At 51.1% G+C, this 21134-nt stretch overlaps 1 protein-coding gene across 1 annotated transcript; it reads left to right on the top strand.

Moving 5' to 3' along the window:
• Positions 1 to 265: 265 nt before the first annotated feature.
• Positions 266 to 19667, top strand: NPFFR1 (neuropeptide FF receptor 1). Its single transcript, XM_032878056.1, has 4 exons — positions 266 to 294; positions 13481 to 13795; positions 17544 to 17643; positions 18788 to 19667. Exons 1-4 carry the CDS (start codon positions 288 to 290, stop codon positions 19665 to 19667), a joined length of 1302 nt encoding a protein of 433 aa, XP_032733947.1. The 5' UTR covers positions 266 to 287.
• The last annotated feature ends 1467 nt before the right edge of the window (positions 19668 to 21134 follow it).

The raw sequence follows: 21134 nt of genomic DNA on the forward strand, positions 1-21134 counted from the left end.
CAGAGTGGGGCAGGCGGCTGCGCTGCGCGGGAGCCCGGCCACCGCGGGGCTAACTCTGGGCCCCTAGGGGGAGTGAGACCCCGCGAAGGTCTTCTTCCTGAGGGCGCACGCACCGCCCCCCACCCCGTCTCCGCCCGTATCCGCCCGTATCCGCAGGGTCCCAGACTCGATCCCTGGAGCGCAGAGGTTGAGGCGCGGGCAGGCCAACCAGCGTCTGGAGACCCCCTCCCCCTGCCAGGGCGGAGGGGCCCGCTGTGCTCTCTTCAGAGCCGGCGGGAGTGGGCAGCATGGAGGGTGAGTGAGCCCGGAGCTGGGGCTGAGGGTGGGCTGCAAGTGGGAGTGGGTCGGGTACTGACTCAGGAGCAGTGAGCCAAGGGAGAGCGAAGGGGCTGGGGTACCTGATCACTGAAGGCTGTCCAGAGCCAGACACTGTGACAGTGTGTGTGTGTGTGTGTGTGTGTGCATGCGTGTGGTGTGTTTGTGTGTATGTGTGTGTGTGTGACAGAGACAGAGAGACACTGAGAGATGCAGAAAGACTTAGAGTGCTCTGTACTGTGTGTGGTGTATGTGTGTGTGCCAGAGACAGAGACGGAGACAGAGAGAGGGAGAGACAGGTGCCTCCATGTACCTGAGCTTGGCCGTTGGCTTCAGTGGAACTGTGACCCATTGACTTTACCTGCTAGGAGTGGGAGTACTGGGGGAGATGGAATTCCAGACAAGATTTCTTCCATGCAGAGATAATTTTTCTCCCTGGAGAAAAGGTGGATTTATGGACCCGATCACCAGGACTCTAAGCAGGCATAGGCTGCTTGCTCCAACCTTACCAAGTGGAGGTCCAGACTCCCATCTCAGCCAAGGTGGGCAAGGGAAACCATATTTAGGCTAAGAAACTGGAAGACTGAGGGCTGGTCTACTGGCCTCCTGGGCGTCTTTGGGGGTGGTGTCGAAACCTCTCTGTGCCACCGGTTCACCCACCTGTTGAATGGAGAAATTACATTTAGCTGGCTTCATAGGTGGCTGTGAGAGTAAAATAAGATAAGATGTGTTGAACAAATCCATACCAGTAAGAGAGGCTCCTTCCAGAGTTAATAAAACCCTGAAATTCCAAGGAAGTAATTGCAAACACTGCTGGTGAGAAGGAAAAGAGTTTCACAGAACCTCTTGCATGCTGCGCTTATTGGATTTGAAAAGTGCACGCACACAAAGATGCAACAAGGAATGCATAACCCAAGATGAATCTGGAAGACTGGCAGGATCTGTAAGAACAGTGGTAGCAAAAGAGCAACGCCCGAGTGAACAGAAGCCGGGGGAAATTAACAAAGACAGAGCAAAGCTCTTTCAAAATCCAAGTAAGAATATCATGAAGGAATCTGCTCAGGGCTGGGGATATGTGGTGTAATCTTAACACACAAGTGAGGGCAAGCAGAGCAGGACACAGGCAATTTTATACCAAATGATGGAATAAAGAGCATAAGGAGGAAATTGAAAGCTAAGATAGGTGATGGCAAAAAGGCATCGAAGCCCAGACAAACGACATCCCGGGGATGGGGAGGCCTTGCTGATGTAATCACTGCCTTAAAGGAAATGACAATGAATAAAGGGAAACCAGAAAACTAAAGATGGGCCGATGTCCTGATTTTCAAAAAGGAAGCAAAGATAGATTTAGAGAAGAAAAAAAAATCCCTAAGCTGCTAAGGTTAATATCGGCCTCTGTTAAAATTCCAGAATAAATTATCAAACACGTAGTGAACATTTAGGAGACAATAAAGCCATGGAACATCTCGAAATTTTTTCAAAGGATGCCATCCTGTGCGCTTGCAAAGAGATGAGACTGAGCATTTTCAGCTCAGTGCAAAACTGGAAACCATCGAGTTGTCCATAATTAAGTAAATTAAAGTATGAAACATCCGCAATGGGATAGTATGTAGACAGTAGAACTGCGTTTAGGATTTTATTTATGGGCATGAAAAGATGTTCTGTGCCTACTGTGAGTAATTTTTCAAAAGCAGGTTTTAGAACACATGTGTAGTATGATCCCCTTTTTGCAAAATTATGTAGGCTTATTATTGGATATATAGGTAAACCATATGCAGAGAGACATCTTCGTGTGGATTGCCCTGCTTCTGAAAGTATACCCTAAGACAAGGGCTCGGGTCCGGGGAGTTTGATGCCTGAAAGCTGAGGTCTAGAGAGTGAGGTGGGAGAGGAAGAAAAATGGGTGCAGGAATGAACTGGGGCTTCGCTGTGGGCATCTGAGGGCTCTATCCCTCTTGGGACCCTCTGGGCAGCATGCAAAAAACACCCAAGATTTGCCTCACACCAGAAGGAGAGGGCCTGCTGTTTGCTCCTCTCTGCTGGTTGAGGGTTACCCCTTCTGCACTCCTAGAAGGTTCCTGTTCTTGGGTTCAAAGAAAGCAGAGCAGAGAGATGCCTGGGTGCAGGCTAGGTTGGGCACAGGAAGTACAAGGAACAGTCCACCACGGCTGGGATCTTCAGGCCAAGGAGATGTGGCAAGAAGCGTCACATACACACTGGCCGTGGAAGTTGCCCCGCATGTGAAATTTCAATGACGTTCATTCTCTTCTTTCATAGCACTCAGAACTGTTTCATAAGAAGCACATCAATTTTTACAAAAACAAATTTTTTTTTTTTTGCAAAAAGAAAGAATATAACAAGACCCAGTAGCAGTGTTCACTAAAGCAAATCAGACCAAACTCACCAAATTTCGTCTTTCAGACTGGGTTTTTGAGAGGAACAGAGATGGATTGCAGGATTTCAGCAGGGCACAGCAGAGATCTTTGGTGAGAGCCCTGGAAAGTGATAGAAAGATGTGGGAAGGGGCTGGAGGACTGCCAGCAGGGCTTTCCTTAAAGGCTTCAGTGCAGCTTAGAGGTCCCTCGGGCTCTGGCCTTGACCTGACATTAAGTAATGTAGAGGGAAAATAAAAGGCATGCTTATCAGATCTCTGGATAAGAGCCACAACACCCACATGGCAACAGATTCAAGATTTGAGGTTATCTCAACATTCAGAGCAAAACCAAGAAAATGAAATGTAAACGTAAGTGGAAGGCAAAGTCCTTAATTCCGGTCCAAACAGTCAATTGTATACATTCAAGATGAGGGAGCTCTGGTTTGTATTCCTGGGCAATATAAGGGGGTAAATTCCTGGGCAGATGAAAGCAGACTGATGGTGTGGTGAGCCTAGAACCCCTTTCCCTGAAGAGCCCCTGGTGGTTCCGGTGGGACAAAGGTGGGGAGAAGGAGATGATCCTGGGGGCCAGGGGCTCACTTTTGCTCTCTGAAACTCCAGGGAACAGAACTAAGACAGGTAGGGGCAAGTTATACTAGACGATGCAACTCAGCTGTCAGGAAGAACTTTCTAGCACTCAGAATTGGCCTACAAGCTATTTCCTCACCAGATCTCATGATCCAGCTTGGACAAGGGGGTCTGGTGGGGGCCTGAAGGGGGAATTCTTGGGTGGCTGGACCAAAAATAGGGCCTGGAGGGATCTTTGGGGGCCAGAAACCTTCTCCCAGGACCTGCAGGTGGACGCTGGGGTCCGCTGAGCAACCTGCAGAGTTTTTGGGGACTGCCAGGCAACAGCCCCCATCAGACTTCCCACTGGCCTTGGCGGTGGTACGCAGGACTATAAGTCAGCAGAGCACAGCAAATCACCCCCACTCCCAGTCCCATCCCAATCTAGTGGCCCCTTTGGAGCCCCTGGCAGCCTCTCTAGCTGCTGCTTGGACCCGGGGGAGCTCTGTGGCTGAGGGAGTCCTGGAGGCTGGGAGGATGTAGGCTTATACTAGCTGAAGGTAGGTATGCCGTGGGGGCAGTGGCCCAGGCACGGGGAGAAGGTCACAGGAGAAAGGAGAAGGAGAGGAGCGAGCCAGCTGGTTTCCCTCCAGTGCCAGACACAGAAGTATCTTGGAGGTTCAAGTGGGTCCTGCTTTTCCATGCCCCTGGAGATGCTGCCAGAGGCATTGTGTCCTGTTATTTTTTGCAAAGCACTTCACATCTTGGAGCAGCTCATCCAGATAGGGAAGTGGGCAGGGAGATAGTATCGTCTCCATTTAACAGGTGATAAAATTGGGCTTAGAAGGTGCAGCTTGCCTGGGCTTGAACTAAAGCAGGTCTGCTGGCTTCTGCACCAAAGACCCAGATTCTACCCAGATTCTAGGGACACTTAGGGCTGCCATCCACGTGGAGTCCAGCTCTCCGGCTATGTCCCGAGGACCATCTGCCCCTTCCTGTCTTATGAGGACTCGGAATGGGAGGGGTCTCAGCTGCTGCTGGGGAAGCAGAGACCAGGTAGGTAGATGTCTGATTCTCACTGGAGCCATCTCTCTGTCCGAAGGCAGTCTGTCCTGCTTCTGGCAGTGAGTTTGAGACAATAATTGCAGTAAGTATTTCTGCTCCAGTCACTGGGTGGCCATTCCATTGCAAGTACCCCAGGTTATTAGAGCCAAGAGAGGACTGGGTAAGCTGGTGGTCAACCTGGTTTTAGAAATGAAACTGAGGTACAGAGAGTGGAACTGACAATGCAGCTAATTTCTATCGGATCTATTGAAGATACGAATAGAAAAGAATTCAATTCAGTCTCTCCTTCTGAAAAACCTTTTGCTACTCTCTCTTTAATAACTGAAATTACACCACCAGAGCTTTGTTTTTCTTTCCGACTTAAGGTTTGACTCCCTTTGAAATGCAGACACCAAAAAGAGACACTGCACTTTAAGCCGTTATGAGTCATTTCCTCATCTGTGTGAACAAATTCATCAGACTCTTTCCTGAAAGAAGATCATGCTAGGAATGGGGAGAGAGAGTGCATAAGTAGCTTGGGACAGGGATGTTGAGGCTCCAGGCAGTGATGTCTGGTTGGGAAGTATTGGGTGGGGGAAGAATGGATCCCAAAGGAGTTGGCACTCACTTCTATTACTTCTCGCTTGAGCCCAAGGTAGCCTGGCTCTGCCTCTGGCTATTGTGTGCCTGCTTCTTCAGGAAAGGTTTCAGATGACCCATGTAGTATTCATGGTGTCAGCTTTGCAGCTGGAGCCTGAGGGAGGCAGGGACCCCTCAAATCAAAGATCCCCAGTTGCTGCAAAGGGACACTGGAGATTGTAATAGATGGTCTGATAATACGAAGAGAGGATAAGAAAATGATCAGAGGTGGCAGAAAAAGTGCAGGGTCTGAAACTCAGACTAGGTCGCCCAGCCTACTTGGAGGGACCCTGAATCCTGGAGCCAAGGGCCTCCTGTGTTCTAAGAGCATGTCTCTGCTCTGAGCTTTGATTCCCTATCTGTGAAATGAAAAATTCTCCTTTCCTTGTCAGAGATAACTTGATGCTGTATAAAAAGTGTTTCTTTTCATTTTTTTAGATTTTATTTATTTTAGAGAAAAAATGAGAGAGAGAGAGCATGAGCAGGGGGAGAGGGACAACCAGACTTCCCACTGAACAGGGAGCCTGATGCAGGACTCAATCCCAGGACCTTGAGATCATGACCTGAGCCAAAGGCAGACACTTAACCAACTGAGTCACCCAGGTGTCCCTGTATAGAAATTATTTCAACAAAAAATGAAAACAGTATATATCAGAGCCTAGGGAATACAGCTAAAGCTGTCCTTAGAGGAAAATTCATAGCCCCAGGATCTGTATTAATTGCAACCATTTATCAATTGTCTGCATGGTCTATGCCCTGTGCCAGTTAGTGGGGATTACTCTGAAATGAAAGAGTCAAAAGTTTCTGCCACTAAGGCATTTCCACCTTCGTGGAAGAAAAAACATTTCCGTACATAGCTGAAATAGGAAACTGAACATGAGCAGTGCTACAGGCAGACAGAGAGAAAGCAATCATAGAACCTGGAAAAGATGCTCCTGGGCATATGCTTGGCCTTATCTAGAGCAGGAGAGAGGAAAGTCTTTCCCCTTCTGCTCTTCCCTTAAATCTTTTCTACCCTTCTTTTTTTTTTTTTTTAAGATTTTATTTATTTATTTGACAGAGGGAGACACAGCAAGAGATGGAACACAAGCAGAGGGAGTGGGAGAGAGAGAAGCTGGCTTCCCACTGAGCAGGGAGCCCGATGCGGGGCCTGATCCCAGGACCCTGGGATCATGACTTGAGCCTAAGGCAGGCGCTTAACGACTGAGCCACCCAGGCGCCCCCTACCCTTCTTTTTCTTTTATTTTTTACTATTTTTAAAAAGATTTTATTTATTTATTTATTTATTTATTTATTTGACAGAGAGAGAGAGAGCAAGAGAGTTCAAGCAAGGGAAGGGGCAGAAGGAGAAGAAGCGGCAGGCTCCCCACTCAGCTTGAACCCAGGACCATAGGATCAGGACCTGAGCCGAAGGCAGATGCTCAACCAACTGAGCCATCCAGACATTCTCTTCTACCCTTATTTTTCTAAGGTCTGGAATTCCTTTAAGTGTGCTGAGAGTATAAGCTTAAGATGTGAGTAAAGAGCAGCTCAGTAACTTCAATTTTTACTGAGAGGTAAACAATTTGCATCAGAACCTTCTTTCCTGAATCCAGATTTTGAGGAGTAAAACAGAGAAAACTGGAGAGCTCCCGAAGGAAGCGAGGAGAAATGAAAGGGGTTTAGAGTAGAAGGGAAAGTGCAGAAAGAGGCTAGTTTGGCTCCCATTGGCTGCTGCAGCAGCTCTTTAGCCATCGGCTTTGGCCTTTGTCAACCCAAAGGATTCTTAGGAGGCCCATCCACTCCTCCTCACCAACAAGGGGCTGGCTTGCGAGATCCCTGTTGCTGTGGTGAGTGCCTGGAATGTGGTGGGTTTTAGCTCAGTTGCCAGGAGGGAGGGAGGGAGGGAGGGAAGTGAGGCTGCAGGTCTCAGAAACCTCCCTCCTCAGCAGTGATCTCCCTACACACCCACCTTTCCCTCACCTGTCTTGCCCAGGCTGGTTTCCTTGGGGACAAACCCAAATGAGCTGGAACCTCACTGTCACCCCTTGGTCCCCTGCAGCTGCCTGGTGGAGAGCTAATATAGCCAAGACACAGCTCTTATTTAGGTCTGTGAGGCCCTTTATAATTTTACTCTGATATCTTGCTGAGCCTTATCTAACAACGCCATGAGGTGGGGGGATGCAAGAAGTCCAGGCCGTCCACTTTTGAAAGCCAAGAACAACACAGGGAGGTGACGGGGAGCTCCCAAGTTCACAGAGGAGTACCAAGGGGTGGCATGCAGGATGGAGCTCCCCCATCAGAAGTCCCCAAACAATCCCAAACTAAATACACCTCCTTGTCAAAACCGTGCAAAAGCAACTTTAGGACAAGTTCCTAAGCTAAGCTTTTCCTTCAAACAAAATTAGCCCCCACCAACCCCTCTTGTATGGAGTGACCACCACTGGGCCAACTCTCAAGGTCATGTTTTCTGACTGCAAGGTCAGTGTCCTTTCCTGTCTGCGCCAGCAAAGGCTCCATGGAAGATCGCGTGGCCTGTGAGACGAAGCATAGGGAGGGCTGGAATCTGATCTGGGGAGCAGGAATCCTGGGGCTTTCTATCCTATCCAGCCACACCCCTTCCAGCTGTCCCTGGGGTTTTGAACCTGGACTTCCCAGATTCCGAGGAGGCCCAGGGATGACCAGCTTTGATCTCCTTGTATTAGTCAAGATGATAGGCTGCAAGCAACAGAAACTGTTTCTGGCTAATTTAACCAATAATGCAAATTTATTGGAAGAGTAGGGGCGGATCATCCAACAGAAGGAAAACCTGTGTTATTGAGACTCAGAGTCAAATCTGAAGCAGAAGAGGTCTGATCAGCTATCCTTTGGCCAGGGGCCAGTGCAGACTCCTGACTGACAATCTCTCTAAAGGGCCCACAGAGAGGGCTTGCTCCCTAAGGCCAGAAGGGGTAATGGGGTCGAGGTGAACCACAACAGCAAATGCCTGCCGTTCCCTTGAAACTGAATAACCAGTGCGCTTTTTTTTTTTTTAAGATTTTATTTATTTATTTGACAGACAGAGATCACAAGTAGGCAGAGACACAGCCAGAGAGAGGTGGGGGGGAAGCAGGTTCCCTGCTGAGCAGAGAGCCTGATGCGGGGCTCAATCCCAGGACCTTGAGATCATGACCTTAGCCAAAGGCAGAGGCTTTAACCCACTGAGCCACCCAGGCGCCCACCAGTGCACTTTTTGAGAGATGATCCAAAGCTGCCAAAGGCTGTGGATTCTGTCTGGACAGGAGGCATTCCTTGGCCTATCAGGAAAAAGCTCTAGGAAAGCATCTGTGAAGTGAATTCAGATGCATCAGAGACTCGGAGAGTTTGGCAACTCCCACAATGCTAGGCACTGACTGTAAGCACCTCGGGAGGCAGGGACTTGGAAATTCAGTGGTTCTGTCCTTGGAAATCACCAGGGGAGCTTTTCAGAAAAATACCAGTGCTGGGACCCCTAGAGATTCTGATTCATTTGGGGGCGGGAGTTCTGTATTGTTAAAAGTCAGGTGATTCTGACTTGAGTCAGAGTTCAGAACCACTGATGCAGTCAGTTTAAAATCACACTTATCAGAGCTTCCTTCTGATTAGAAAGGTCAGAATGCAAGTTAGCGAACAGGAAAATAAAAATCACTTGAAACCTCCTTGTGGATAAATACTATTCTCCTTTTTTTTTTTTTTTTTGTCATTTGTTCACACACACGTACACACCCTTTTACATAGAATCCAGATTTATAATATATACTATTTTGTAGCTATTACAACCCAGGTTCAGTATTTCCTCCCACACCATCAGATCTTATCCCCTGGGAGAAGTCCCTAGAAGTGGAATGGCTGGATCCCGGAGCAGGTCCCTTTTCAGGGCGCTGGATGGATGTGCCCCAGCTGCCAAGGGTTGAGAGGCTTTGTGCCCCCCACCGTCCCCCCAGGGCACAGTCACCCCCTGACCATCGCTGAGCACTTTTCTTCTCTGACAATCTAATCGATGAAAACGTTGTTCTTTAAAATTGCCTTTTTTGGATCACGAATTTAAACTTTTTGTCTTACGCGTTTATCAGCCATTTGTGCTGTTTCTGCCTTGTAGCCTTCAGCAGGTCCCTGGCGCCTCTCCATCCAGGTCGAGGTCCCCTAGGAGGCTCTCAGGAAGTGGCTCTTGAATGGTGAGCCCCAGGTCTCTGGCCGGGGGTGAAGCTCCCTGTGGTACCAGGAGAGATCAGCAGGTGGCGATAACGATGACTTTATTAGTGGGAATTGCTGAGAATTCCCGGAAGCAAATACCCAGTCTGATTCTGTGCTCAGGACCGTGGTTTTGGTGGTGTTTTCTCTCCCGCACATCTTTTGGGCTTGGCGGGGAGGTCCAGACCAAGAGCATCATAAAGATCTCGTCCTCACAGTTGTGTTGTTGACACTGTTGATACTGTTGGTTAGGAGCCAAAGTGCATGGGGCACTGAGGTCTTCTCGCCCATCATCTCTTTGGCTCTCACCGCACCTCTTTTCGTTCGTGTGAGCTTATCCCCATCTTACCAGAACTCTGATTTCCAGAGAGGAGACGTGCCCTGTGCTAGGTCCTAGCCAGGAACTGTGTGTTTCCATTTTCAAGATGGGAACCCTGAGTTCCCCCAGAGGGGAGGCGATGTTTCAGTCCTTTGGGCAGGCTGTGACAGAATACTGGTGTGAGGGGCTTCAAAACAACAGAAACCTGTTTCTCACCGTTCTGGAGGCTGGAAGGTCTAAGGTCAAGGTGCAAATTTGATGTCTGGTGAGCCCCCAATTCCTGGTTCACACACAGCCCTCTTTCTGCTGTATACCCAGTGAGCTCCCTGGGGTCTCCTTCATAAAGGTGCTAATTCCATTCATGACAGCTTGCCAGTGGAATTTAACCTCGCCCCAAAGGCCCCGTCTCCAAATACCATCCCACAGGGGAGTAGGTTTCAATTTGTGAATTTTGAGGGGACACAGAGTGGACACAGTCAGTTACCTGGAAGCACCCTGAAGGAGACAGGAAAGAGGACTGGGACTTCCCAGTTGGGGTGTGTCCACTATTTCCAGAGCCTTTGGTCCAAGCCCTTTGAATCTGTGGTTCTCAAACTGGAGTGTGCTATCAGAATCACCTGGGAGATGTGTTAAAGCAGTTGGGTTCAGGTTCCCTAGATCAGAGGTGAGGCCCGAGATCCTTTCATTTCTAAGTTCGCAATGCAGATGCTGCTGGCCGGGACCACCCACGGAGGTATCAGTGTACCCCCATCATCTCTCTGGCCCTGGGCTTTCCATGGCCCAGGGCTTGCTGGCTCTCTGAGATCATCAGAATGCCTTGGAGGCAACCACAATTATATCCTGAGACCTCCAGGAAGCTCCTGGGGTAGGGGAATGACTTAATTGGGTTCAGTGGATAAGATTTTCACCAGCTTTAATGTATCCACAAGGGCCCTTGTCCAGAAAGGGCAAGTCCAGGGTGTTAATGAGGTCTCTGGATGCTGGTATGGATCCACTGGGGTCAGAGGGCTGCCTGCTCCCAGCTCAGCTCACCCCAACCCAGGAGAGTTGCTAGGAATCCTCCCCAAGAAAGGAACATTCTGCAATGCTACAACTGGCACTGAGGGTGGGGACAGACACCTAGCCCAGAGGAGTGTCTAGAGATGGGCAGAGTCACTCCTAGGCACTTCTCAGGACAGAGTGCAGAATATGAGCTCCCTAAGCAGTTTTCTGAGGCCAAGTGAAGGGCAGGGACAGACAGACTGGAGTCTCGTGAGGCAGATTGTGTCAATTTCCTCTACATGCGCACACGTGCAGATTTCTTTGAATCATGGGGACCGATCCTGAGCTGATCTGGGGCTCAGGAGGTGTGAGTTGCCCGGAGAAGCTCCCAACAGACTCTGGGATGGGGTTCCTTCCAGAGGAGCCCCTAAAGGCCTTCCAACACCAGCATGTCACCTGTTACCTGGTTTCAGAGTCCATCTTCCCTTCCTTTTTCCCTTCATGCAACTATGTATCCATCCACCAACCATGTACTGAACCACTGATGATAGGCAGGCATTGATGAGTCCCTGGGGATTCAGCTGCCAACTGCTCTTCAGGACCTGACTTTCAAGGGTGGGGAAGAAATCCCAGTCAACCTGAAAACAAAGAAAATATTGACAGCTGGAGGAGAAGAAAGAAGACGTTGAGAAAGATAACAAATAGGAAGGCACCTACTTGAAATAGAGCAACCGGGTCAGGCTTCTCTCTGAGAAGACAGCGTAGTCTAAGCCGAGAGGTAAAGGGGAGGAGGAGGCAGGAGCAATAGAAAGGGGTAAAATCCTTGGGGCCGGAGAAAGTAGGTGTGTGTAGGAGCCAGCGCAAGGTGTCCAGAGTGGAGTGGGCAAACGGGTATGTGGCAGGGGGCGAGGTCAGAGGTGGCAGCAGGAATCAGAGCACAGAACATCTGGGCAGTCGAAGTCAGAGCTTGGACAGTGAGGGGTCTAGGTCATAATCCTTAGTGGCTGCTGCCAAAACCATTGGTGAACAGCTAATGGGATCACCTCCATCGGAAGTGCATGGGACTCTTGATTTCGGGTTTGTGAGTTCAAGCCCCACGTTGGGTATAGAGATTACTACAATAAATAAACAACCTTGTAAAAAAATTATCCAGTGATCAGGGAATTTGTAAGCTGGATGCTGGGCAATTGATAATATGAGACATCGTTGTCAATTTTGTTAGGTGGAACACTGATACTCCGGTTATATGAAGGTTTTTTTAGTCCTATCTTTTAGCAATAGGAATGGAAATGTTGACGGATGAAAGGAGGTGATGTGCTATTCCAAAGAGAGGTGGGGGTTAGGATGAAATCAGATTAGCCTTGGACTGATCGTTGTTGAAGGTAGAGGATGTATGCGTGGGAGGTCTTTATACTCTTCTCTCTTGTAATAGTTCATTAAGCTGCATACTCTTGTGTATGTCCATGATACCATTCTCTCTTGTCCACGCTTGACATCTTCCGTAGTAACATAAAGGTATTTGGGGGCAACTGGATGCTCACGAGCGGCTAAGCAGGGGGGCTGGCACCTCTTTCTCTCACTGTGCCCCAAAAGCCCGCAGCATCTCCACCTCCACCAGCAGGCCCTCCACCTGCTCCCCCACTCCCCTCTGCTGCTCCTGCTGGGCCCTCCAGCCCTGGTCATGCCAGCTCCTTGGCCCCAGAGTGTCTCTAGCCTCCAGATCCCAAGCCTCCGATGGGTCTCCAGGCTAGTGGCTGAGCTCTGGATGTGACAGAATACTCTTCATCCCCTGGAACAGGCTACATCTAGTCCCAGAGGAAGGCGGGAGGAGAGTTTATGAGACGATATCATGAGTCACCACATTTAATGGCTTCCCAGAGGAGCTGTGGTCAGACCTGGAACTGCTCCTTCCCACAGGTGGCTGGGTAGGCACCTGCTAAAGCCTGGATGGGATCCAGAGACACACGGAGCGGGACCACCTCGGAGACATACTCCCGAGCTCCCAGCAGAATGTAGAAGAACCCCTCTGATCTCAGTTCTCCCATTTCAAATGGGGCCCATACCTCACAGGTTTCCCTCAAGGGTAAATTGGGAGGGTTAGACAAAATAATGCATCTGTAAGTGTTTTGTTAAAGGCTGTGCGAATGAAGCTATAGAGACCATGGTGGGAGAGAGTGAAGGATGCGTGGTAGCCTTGGCTTTGGATGGTCTTCTGGTAAATTTCGTGTGTGCCTTCGCTCCTTACCCAGGTTCAGAGTCCTCTTCCATTAGCCCTTCCTTTACTGCCTTCTTGCCTTTCCCAGCTAAAATTCTGTGGAGGAGCTGAGGAGGGACAACAAAGATTTTGAGGGTATAATAGTCAGGAGACTGTTTCAGGAGAAAACAGGTGGTAGGCTCAGAAGACTCTAAGAGAGAGACTTTACAGGGGAGAGGGGAGGGTGAGAACCAGCAAGCAATGGGCAAGGACTGGCAGTGAGAACCACAGGAAGCTGTGGTGCAAGGAGAGAACATGGTGTCACTCTGGCCCCAGAAGAGCTGGAGTCATGGGATAGGGTCACCTAATAGGAGCTGTATCCGTAAAGACAGCCCCGCAGGCAAAACTGGGCCAGGCAGGGAGGGAGTCGGGAGACAAATGCCCTGATGTCTGTCTTCTCCCGTCCCTCAATCTCCTTCAGTGCTTTCCATTGGCTGAACGGGGTCAGAAACCAGAGGGCAAGGGAACCTGGTCGATGTAGTTCTTAGAGGTCAGCCTCTGGGGCAGACAGCAGGGCTAACAAGGACAGAGCCCAGATGGGGCAGCAGGGTGGGCCTTATGGGAATGGAGAAGAGCCAGCATTGGGAAACGAGTTCTGGACGGGAGGAGGCAAAGGTATGAGATCAGGGTTTTGGTGCTGTGGGTTGAAAGTGCATTCAGTGGCTGTTGCAGTTGAGCCCCTAATTGGGGTACTGGGGCATGGTCGGGATTTGGAGCACAGGACAGTATCACCAGGAGCAAGAAGTCAGTCATCTCTTCTTTGCCTACGATCCTGACCAGTATGCTCCTTTGCTTCTAGGGGAGCCCTCCCAGCCTCCTAACAGCAGCTGGCCCCCAAGCCAGAACACGAGTGAGGCCCAGGCCACCCCAGCTGCAAATCTCACCTTCTCCTCCTACTACCAGCACTCCTCCCCAGTGGCAGCCATGTTCATTGTGGCCTACGTGCTCATCTTCCTCCTCTGCATGGTGGGCAATGCCCTGGTCTGCTTCATCGTGCTCAAGAACAGGCACATGCGCACTGTCACCAACATGTTCATCCTCAACCTGGCCGTCAGCGACCTGCTGGTGGGTATCTTCTGTATGCCCACTACCCTCGTGGACAACCTCATCACTGGTGAGTGGAGGCAAGGGAGGGAGGCAGCGGGAGCCACCCCCGAAATCATTGCTTGGCCTGGTCTCTTGGCCAAGATGTCATTGTCTCAAACTCCCCAGACAGTCTTGTGGCTGAGGGATTAGGTTAAGAAATAACAGATACAATGAATTAATTATTCTCTTCATGGCGGTTGTATGACTTACTCTTCCATCGTTAACTAATCCTCATACCAATCCAATGAATTATGCGTTGTTATTATTATCCTGATTTTAAGGGATGGGCAAACTAATGCTCAGAGTGATGAGGGACAGGTCTGTAGTTACACAGCTAAGTGTCCAGTCCCATGTCCTCACACCCGTATTTCTAACCACTACACCATTCAGTCTTACTCTCCTGGGTAGCTCCTCTGGGCAGAGCTAGAACCCACAGGTTTCCTCTGAACATGGACTTAATAATCCACTTATTTGAGTTGTTCTCCAACCAAAGAGAGTTCGGTCCTGCAGGTAGTGAGCTCCCTGTCACTGGGAGTGTCCAAGTAGAGACTGGCTGGCCATTCAGCAGTGATTTGGTAGAAGGAATTGAAGCAGAACTAGACCACTTAACCTCTAAATTCCTGCCTGTTCATCCCACAAATGTCAGAAGGCTCACACTGTCGTCTACTCTCTCTCATGTGATTTAGTCTTTCTTGTTTCAGAATAAGGTTACTCAGACCCTGAGACTCTAGTTGGGGAAGGACTAGTTTCCAGAGCCATGGAGATGCCTAGAGATCTGAGCTTGTGGGCTCTGAGCTCTGAGCGCCGGGGAGCTCAGCTGCAGAGCCTGGATCGCTCCAGTGGGAGTGACTTACCTGACTTTGGGGCAGAGGAGTCACAGCCTGGGTTTTTGTAGATTTCAGGATCCAGGAAGTAGAGCCAGAGCCATCAGCTTTCCCTTGAGTGCGCTGGCTCTGTCTGGAGGGACCGTCACTCACAGCTGGATCTCAGGTTCCGCCAGCGCTGCTGAACATAAACTGTTCATCTTTCTCCTTCCCAGCACACCTAGACCTACACATAGGCGTGCACGCACACACACACAGAGGTGCACAACCTAGAGGCACGCACGTACACACGCACTAGTTAACAATGACATGGTAAGGCCATTAGTTGGTTACAGAGGTGTCTGCCAGCCCTTTTCACCCGTCTACGTTTAAAAAATTGTTGGAATAACACATTCACATGGTTCAATCGTCAAAAACTATCAAAAGGTTTCCAGAGGAAAATGTGGCTTCCGTCCCTGTCCTCTGTCCTCCCTGCTTCTCTCCTGGGAGGAAATCAATATGGCCAATTTCTTGTGTCGCTTTCCAAAAGTATCTTTTCTTAAGACTTTATTTGTTTGATGGAGAGAGAGAGAGCTCAAACAAGCAGTGAGAGCGGCAGACAGAGGGAGAAGCAGGCTCCCCGCTGAGCAGGGAACCCAATGCAGGACTCCATTCCAGGACCCCGGGATCATGACCGGAGCCGAAGGCAGATGCTTAACTGACTGAGCCACCCAGGTGCCCCTCTTTCTAAAAGTACTTTTATGCAAGAACAAGCAAATTAAGGACACAATGGCTTCCAAAACAGTCAGTTCTGCATCTTTACTTTTTTTTCCAGCTTAAAAATATAGCGTGTAGATTGTAAATAGGATTTATTAACATCAGTTTACATGGAGTTATTCCATATTGATAAATAAAAGAGTTTTTCATTCTTTTTGCCACTGCCTGGCATTCCATTGTATGAACGTACTATAACTTATTTAGCCAGTCTCTTTCTGATGGGTATCTAGATTATTTTTAATGGAATCTTCTGCAATAGAACAAACCTTTGTACAGCTAGCTTTTCTTTTTTCTTTTTTGGAAGGAAGGTGCAAAAGGTTGAATTATTTACATCTGCTGCTCCCGGTGCTATGTAACTTCATTCTGTTGTAAAGACCCTCATTTATTTTTTATCCTTTCCCTTCTGTGGCCCTACCCGACTATATATTCCCTTCCCTGCCCTCTAGGCAAACATTCTACTCAACATAACGTATGTCTTTTTACTTGTATGCCTTCTTACAAATTGTGCATCGCAAATGTGTGCACATTTTACATTGAAATATTCTTGTCCAGGTACAATTTAATATGCACACAAATCCTCTTCCTTTTGTGGACAGTTCCACAGGTGTCGAGGGCCATACACAGTCATGGCGCTACCACCGCAGTCAAGATAAAGAACAAGGTCATCTCCCGTCTCCACCCCCCAACTACTCCCTTGTCATTTTTCTGGGTCAGTGTTTTCCTAGTTATTCTTGTGGGTCTGTTGTTAATTTGATGGTGTGGTTTGGTGTTACAGCACTCATTCTTTTTCTGGCCTTTGCCACTAAGGCTTCTATTTACTTTGCCCTGTGGACATCTCACCTGCTGTTGCTAAGAGTTCCCTGCTGCGCTCCTGGATGGGGGGTGCTTCTGCCCCATTTTACCCTCTGGTCTCCTAGGGATGGACACCCAGTGTCCTCTACTCAGTGGTGGGCTAAAGCCAGCTGCCTGGGTCAGTGACATCATGGTGGTAGTAGGAACTTGGCCATGTGGGGAGGTATTGGACTTGGCAAATGCTATAAATCAGAGCGTTTTTTAAATTTAAATTTAATTTTTTTTTAAGAGCTGATTTACCAGCACACCACTGCCTCCCACTCTCCAGCACTATGAACAGTTGGACTATGAGGGAATGCGTCTGGGATATGAACTTGGGAGAGGACTTGCCGAATCAGGGCATTTGCACGTTCCTGCTTTTCTAAAACAGAATCAGATGCTCTTCATGGTGATGTGGGCTTTCGTGATGTTCCCCAGCACCCACACCAAACTCTCACACTCACCCATAGTGATTCAGGGGCAAAGAGATGGGAAACCAACTAACTCATGACCCCTCAGCTCTCTCATCTGTAAACAGAGGTCACATTAAGGTTGTCGGGAGGATGGAGCGAGACAGTGCCTGGCACTCTTAGCAAGCACACAGGCAGAAAGGTAACTGGGGGTGGCTGCTGGGGAAAGGGGGACCAGCCTTGGGAGATGGCTCCTGTGGCCAGGCACAACAGACAGAATAGGTGGGACCCCCAGACCTACAGGGGCAGAGACACGAGGCAGTGACCAATACATGGCCTCAAGGAACCAAAATGTGGATCCGCTATCAGTCCTGAGGCCAAGTCCTGGTCTCTGGACAGAGCGAAAGCCTGGGAATCAGAGCAAGACACCGGCGAGGCTAGATCTGCTTAGTGTCTCCCCGACCTGGGAGTCAGGCTCACTCAGTCCCAGTGGTTCTCAACTCTGGCCGCCACTCAGATCCCTTGCATAGATCTGAAAAGTACTGATGTCCGGTCCCACCCCTAGAGATGCTGATTGTAATTGGTCTGGCATGGTCAGGGCACTGGCTGTTTTCAAAGCCCTCAGGTGATTCTAGTGAGTGGCCAGGGTTGAGAACTGCTGGCCTAGAACTTGAGGCAGGGTTATGGGAGCAGAAAGCCAGACTAGGCCTGGCTGGGTACAGAGCTCCTGGAGAGAAATCACTAGTCAATATAAAGACTGTCTCTCTAACAGTGAGAACTGACCACAGTGGTATAGACTGGTCAGTTTGTCGCTTCTGGAAGTGCGTAAGCAGAGGATGACCACCTGGCAGGACATGGAGGAAAGATAGGAGCCACAGAGGGGACTGGCCTAAATGGCCCAAGGTCTCCATTTGTGGATGAGACACTCATTCTGCCGTGGACTCTGTCATTGCAGGGTGGCCCTTTGACAACGCCACATGCAAGATGAGCGGCTTGGTGCAGGGCATGTCCGTGTCGGCATCCGTGTTCACACTGGTGGCTATTGCTGTGGAAAGGTGAGAGGGCTCCTGGCCGGGGCATCCTCGGCCGACAGGGGCCCAGCACTAGGAAGAGTCACCATCTCCACTGTTGTGCCGACCAGGAGGCTGGGACTGAACCGTGAACCGTAAAGAGAGGGGCTGTGGGGCTGGCTGCCCTCTACACTTAGGGGACCTGCAAAGAATACCACCACCTCCGTTTAGAAGGCTGGGAGGCAGCTCCTGTGAAGGTTTACTAGGGCTTCCTAGGTCCTATGAGAGCTTGAGGGCAGTCCTTGTTTCCTGAGCATAGAATCTTGCCACCCATGAGTCTGAGCAAGGAAAATCAGTTTCAGGGTGGGGGTGTGGGGGTGTGGTCAGAGTGTGGCCCTGCTCCTTCACTGCCCTTCCCTACTCCTCCCAAGCCCACCTGCAGCCTCCTTGCTGGTCCCTGGCAGCCCAGGCCTTCCTAGCTCGCCATCGACGCTTACTTCAAGCTACTTCTGGTCTCTTCCAGCCCCTGATTGCATCAGATTATCTGATTAGCATGAGTGGGTTAATGGAATGGAGCCAGGGGTCAAGGAAGCTTCGCAAACAATAAAACTGACTCAAATGCATGCCACAGGTCCTCCTGCCCTCATCCACCTCCGTGAACTCTTGCACTAAGAGTTCCTCTGGGCATTTTTCCCCAGAGCATGGGAGGCAGGCAAGGATGCTGGCCCAGATGACATAGGGACAGCCCGTCATGTAGAGTCGGTCCCTGAACACCAGGGGTTTTCTGGAGAATCCCTGAACAGCTAAAAATGTTCTTTGATGCATCTACCTAATCAGCCTACTCGAGGACAGAATGTGCAGGCTGATCCTTTTGCTAGCTGCCAGCTAATCAGCGTACGCCCCTGAAGTGCACAGACAGGATTGTTTCCCACATCTCCCGCAGTTCCTTCTCCCTTCCTGGTTTTGCCTTTGTTCCTCAATACCGACTCCCTTGCAGATGAGAACCAACTTGCTTGCCAAAGAACCTGAACTTCCTGAGCTGCCCTTGGAAGCTGCTGACGGTGCCCACACACCTCCAGCTCCCACCAGGGGTAGCTTTCCCCCCCACCCCCGCACCCCTCTTGGGGGTGGGGAGAGAGGGACCCTGGGGCCGGTGGCGAGCTGGCTTCTCTTTCCTCCCTGCCCTCAGGTTCCGCTGCATCGTGCACCCTTTCCGCGAGAAGCTGACCGTGCGCAAGGCGCTGGTGGCTATCGCGGTCATCTGGGCCCTGGCCCTGCTCATCATGTGTCCCTCGGCCGTCACACTGACCGTCACGCGCGAGGAGCACCACTTCATGGTGGACGCCCGCAACCGCTCCTACCCACTCTACTCGTGCTGGGAGGCCTGGCCCGAGAAGGGCATGCGCCGGGTCTACACCACCGTGCTCTTCTCGCACATCTACCTGGCCCCGCTGGCGCTCATCGTGCTCATGTACGCGCGCATCGCTCGCAAGCTCTGCAAGGCCTCCGGGCCCGCGCGCGCCGGCGGGGAGACTGCGCCCCAAGGCCGCCCAGGGGCCCGGCGCAGGGCCAGGGTGGTGCACATGCTGGTCATGGTGGCGCTGGTCTTCACGCTGTCCTGGCTGCCGCTCTGGGCGCTGCTGCTGCTCATTGACTACGGCCAGCTCAGCGAACCGCAGCTGCACCTGGTCACCGTCTACGCCTTCCCCTTCGCGCACTGGTTGGCCTTCTTCAACAGCAGCGCCAACCCCATCATCTACGGCTACTTCAACGAGAACTTCCGCCGCGGCTTCCAGGCCGCCTTCCGCGCGCAGCTCTGCCTGCCGCCGTGGGCTGGCCCCAGGGAGGCCTACTCCGAGCCGCTGCCCAGGGAGCTCCTGCGCGCCCGGCTCTCCGCCGAGGGGCAGCCCAACGACTCGGGCCTGCCCTCCGAGTCCGGCCAGAGCAGCGGGGCAGCCCGCTCTGGCCGCCTCCCCCTGCGCGGGGGCCGGGTGGCCCATCATGGCTTGGCCGGGGAGGGTCCTGGCTGCGGCCACCTGCCCCTCACCATACCGGCGTGGGATATCTGAGTGGTACTGGGAGGGCGGGCCCTTGATCCCGGGGTGGGGGTCCCCCGAGGGGACGGGGTGGGGTGCCTGGACAGGATAGCAACGGGGGTTGTGAGGGGAAGCGGTGCCGCATGCCTCCTTCTCCCCCGCAGGACGGTGGCGGCAGCGGCTAGAGCTATCTGGTCTCTTTCCACCTCAGAGAGACGGAAGGAGCCGACTTCTCAGCAAACCCTTCCTCCCCTGTCGGACTCCGCACACACCCTCTCGCTGAATCCTCACAACGCTTTGGAAGATCTTCTTTCCCCATCTACGGATGCGGATGCGAAACTGAAGACCCAAGAGGAGGTGTGGCTAGCCTGGGCTCTCAGTGGGGGAATCTCCGGGGAGCCTGACGCCAGGGCCTGGAGGGACATCTCCAGCAGTCTCCAGGAGGGCCCGTTAAGGTGAAATGGGTGAATCATAGGGACATGGCTGGGAAAGAGCAACAAGAAAGTTGTCCTGCCCATTTGTCACGTCGTGTTCGTATTCTGGAATCCCTTATGTGTTACCTAAGCACCTCTGCTTCACCCTCTCCTAGGAGAACACGGTGTGCCTCTCCTGCCCATTCCCTGTAGATTTGTTCCAAGACGTGTTCTGGGCCATTCTCTTTTTCCCAGAGTCCTACAACGGGACATCACATATGAGCAGCTGCACAGGGAGTGTCCTTTGCAGACACTCTGGGTCTTGCCCTTTGGGTCCCTGCCCCGAGGAGAGAAGAGGGGGTACTGTCCTCCCTCCTCTCCTCATAAGGCCCCCTGCTATCACCTAGCCTCACCCCACCCCCGAACTTTCAAGGTGACAGACAGATGTCAGGCCATGTGGAGGCCTCTGTTTACTTATTCACGGACAGGAGGAAGGGAAAGTGCAGTACCTACTTTCTGCTTCTGGAAATACATCAGCCCACTGGAGCTGGGAGCACAAAGCCTTCCCACGCTGCCGGGTTCCCACAGGGAGTTGGCCAATCAGAGCTCAGGTGGCCTCAGGGCCTCCTAGAGGTCAAACTCTACACCTTTCCCTGGTACAGATAGCGCCTGTCCTCTGAAAACAGGTGGAGACCAGGAAGCCCTTTGTTTTTTTCTATCACTCAGGACACTTGCATCACCTTGAAAAAAGGAAGGTTCTCTCGGGGAGGTGGGAGGAAATGGGATTGCCTCAGTGATCGCTGCATGGCCCCGATAACCTGAACTTCATTGGACGTTTCCCCCCTCCTCTCTGTAGAAAACACGATGTTGCTAGAATGTCCGTGTTTGGCAAATGACTATTTCCAGGGCTCAGTCCAGAGAATGCCGCTCGGAGGCTTGTTGGTTTTTGTAAGGGACACACAATGACTTAACCCTGTTTTACACCCTCGAAGTACTGGACAAAGGGAGCAGATGAAACTTTGGAGGGCTTGTATAGTACGTTCTCTGAGCATGTCCCCAGACACTGTCTTGTTGGATCCATGTGAAC

Source organism: Lontra canadensis, unplaced genomic scaffold (genome assembly GCF_010015895.1).
Source record: "Lontra canadensis isolate GAN:19392208 unplaced genomic scaffold, GSC_riverotter_1.0 scaffold3, whole genome shotgun sequence".
Taxonomy (NCBI): domain Eukaryota; kingdom Metazoa; phylum Chordata; class Mammalia; order Carnivora; family Mustelidae; genus Lontra; species Lontra canadensis.

What these genes read in the sequence shown, in the direction of transcription:
- NPFFR1 (XM_032878056.1), top strand. An exon ending in CGTGGACAACCTCATCACTG is followed by an intron (nt 13,796 to 17,543) that starts GTGAGTGGAGGC and finishes CTGTCATTGCAG; the next exon opens with GGTGGCCCTTTGACAACGCC. An exon ending in GTGGCTATTGCTGTGGAAAG is followed by an intron (nt 17,644 to 18,787) that starts GTGAGAGGGCTC and finishes CCCTGCCCTCAG; the next exon opens with GTTCCGCTGCATCGTGCACC.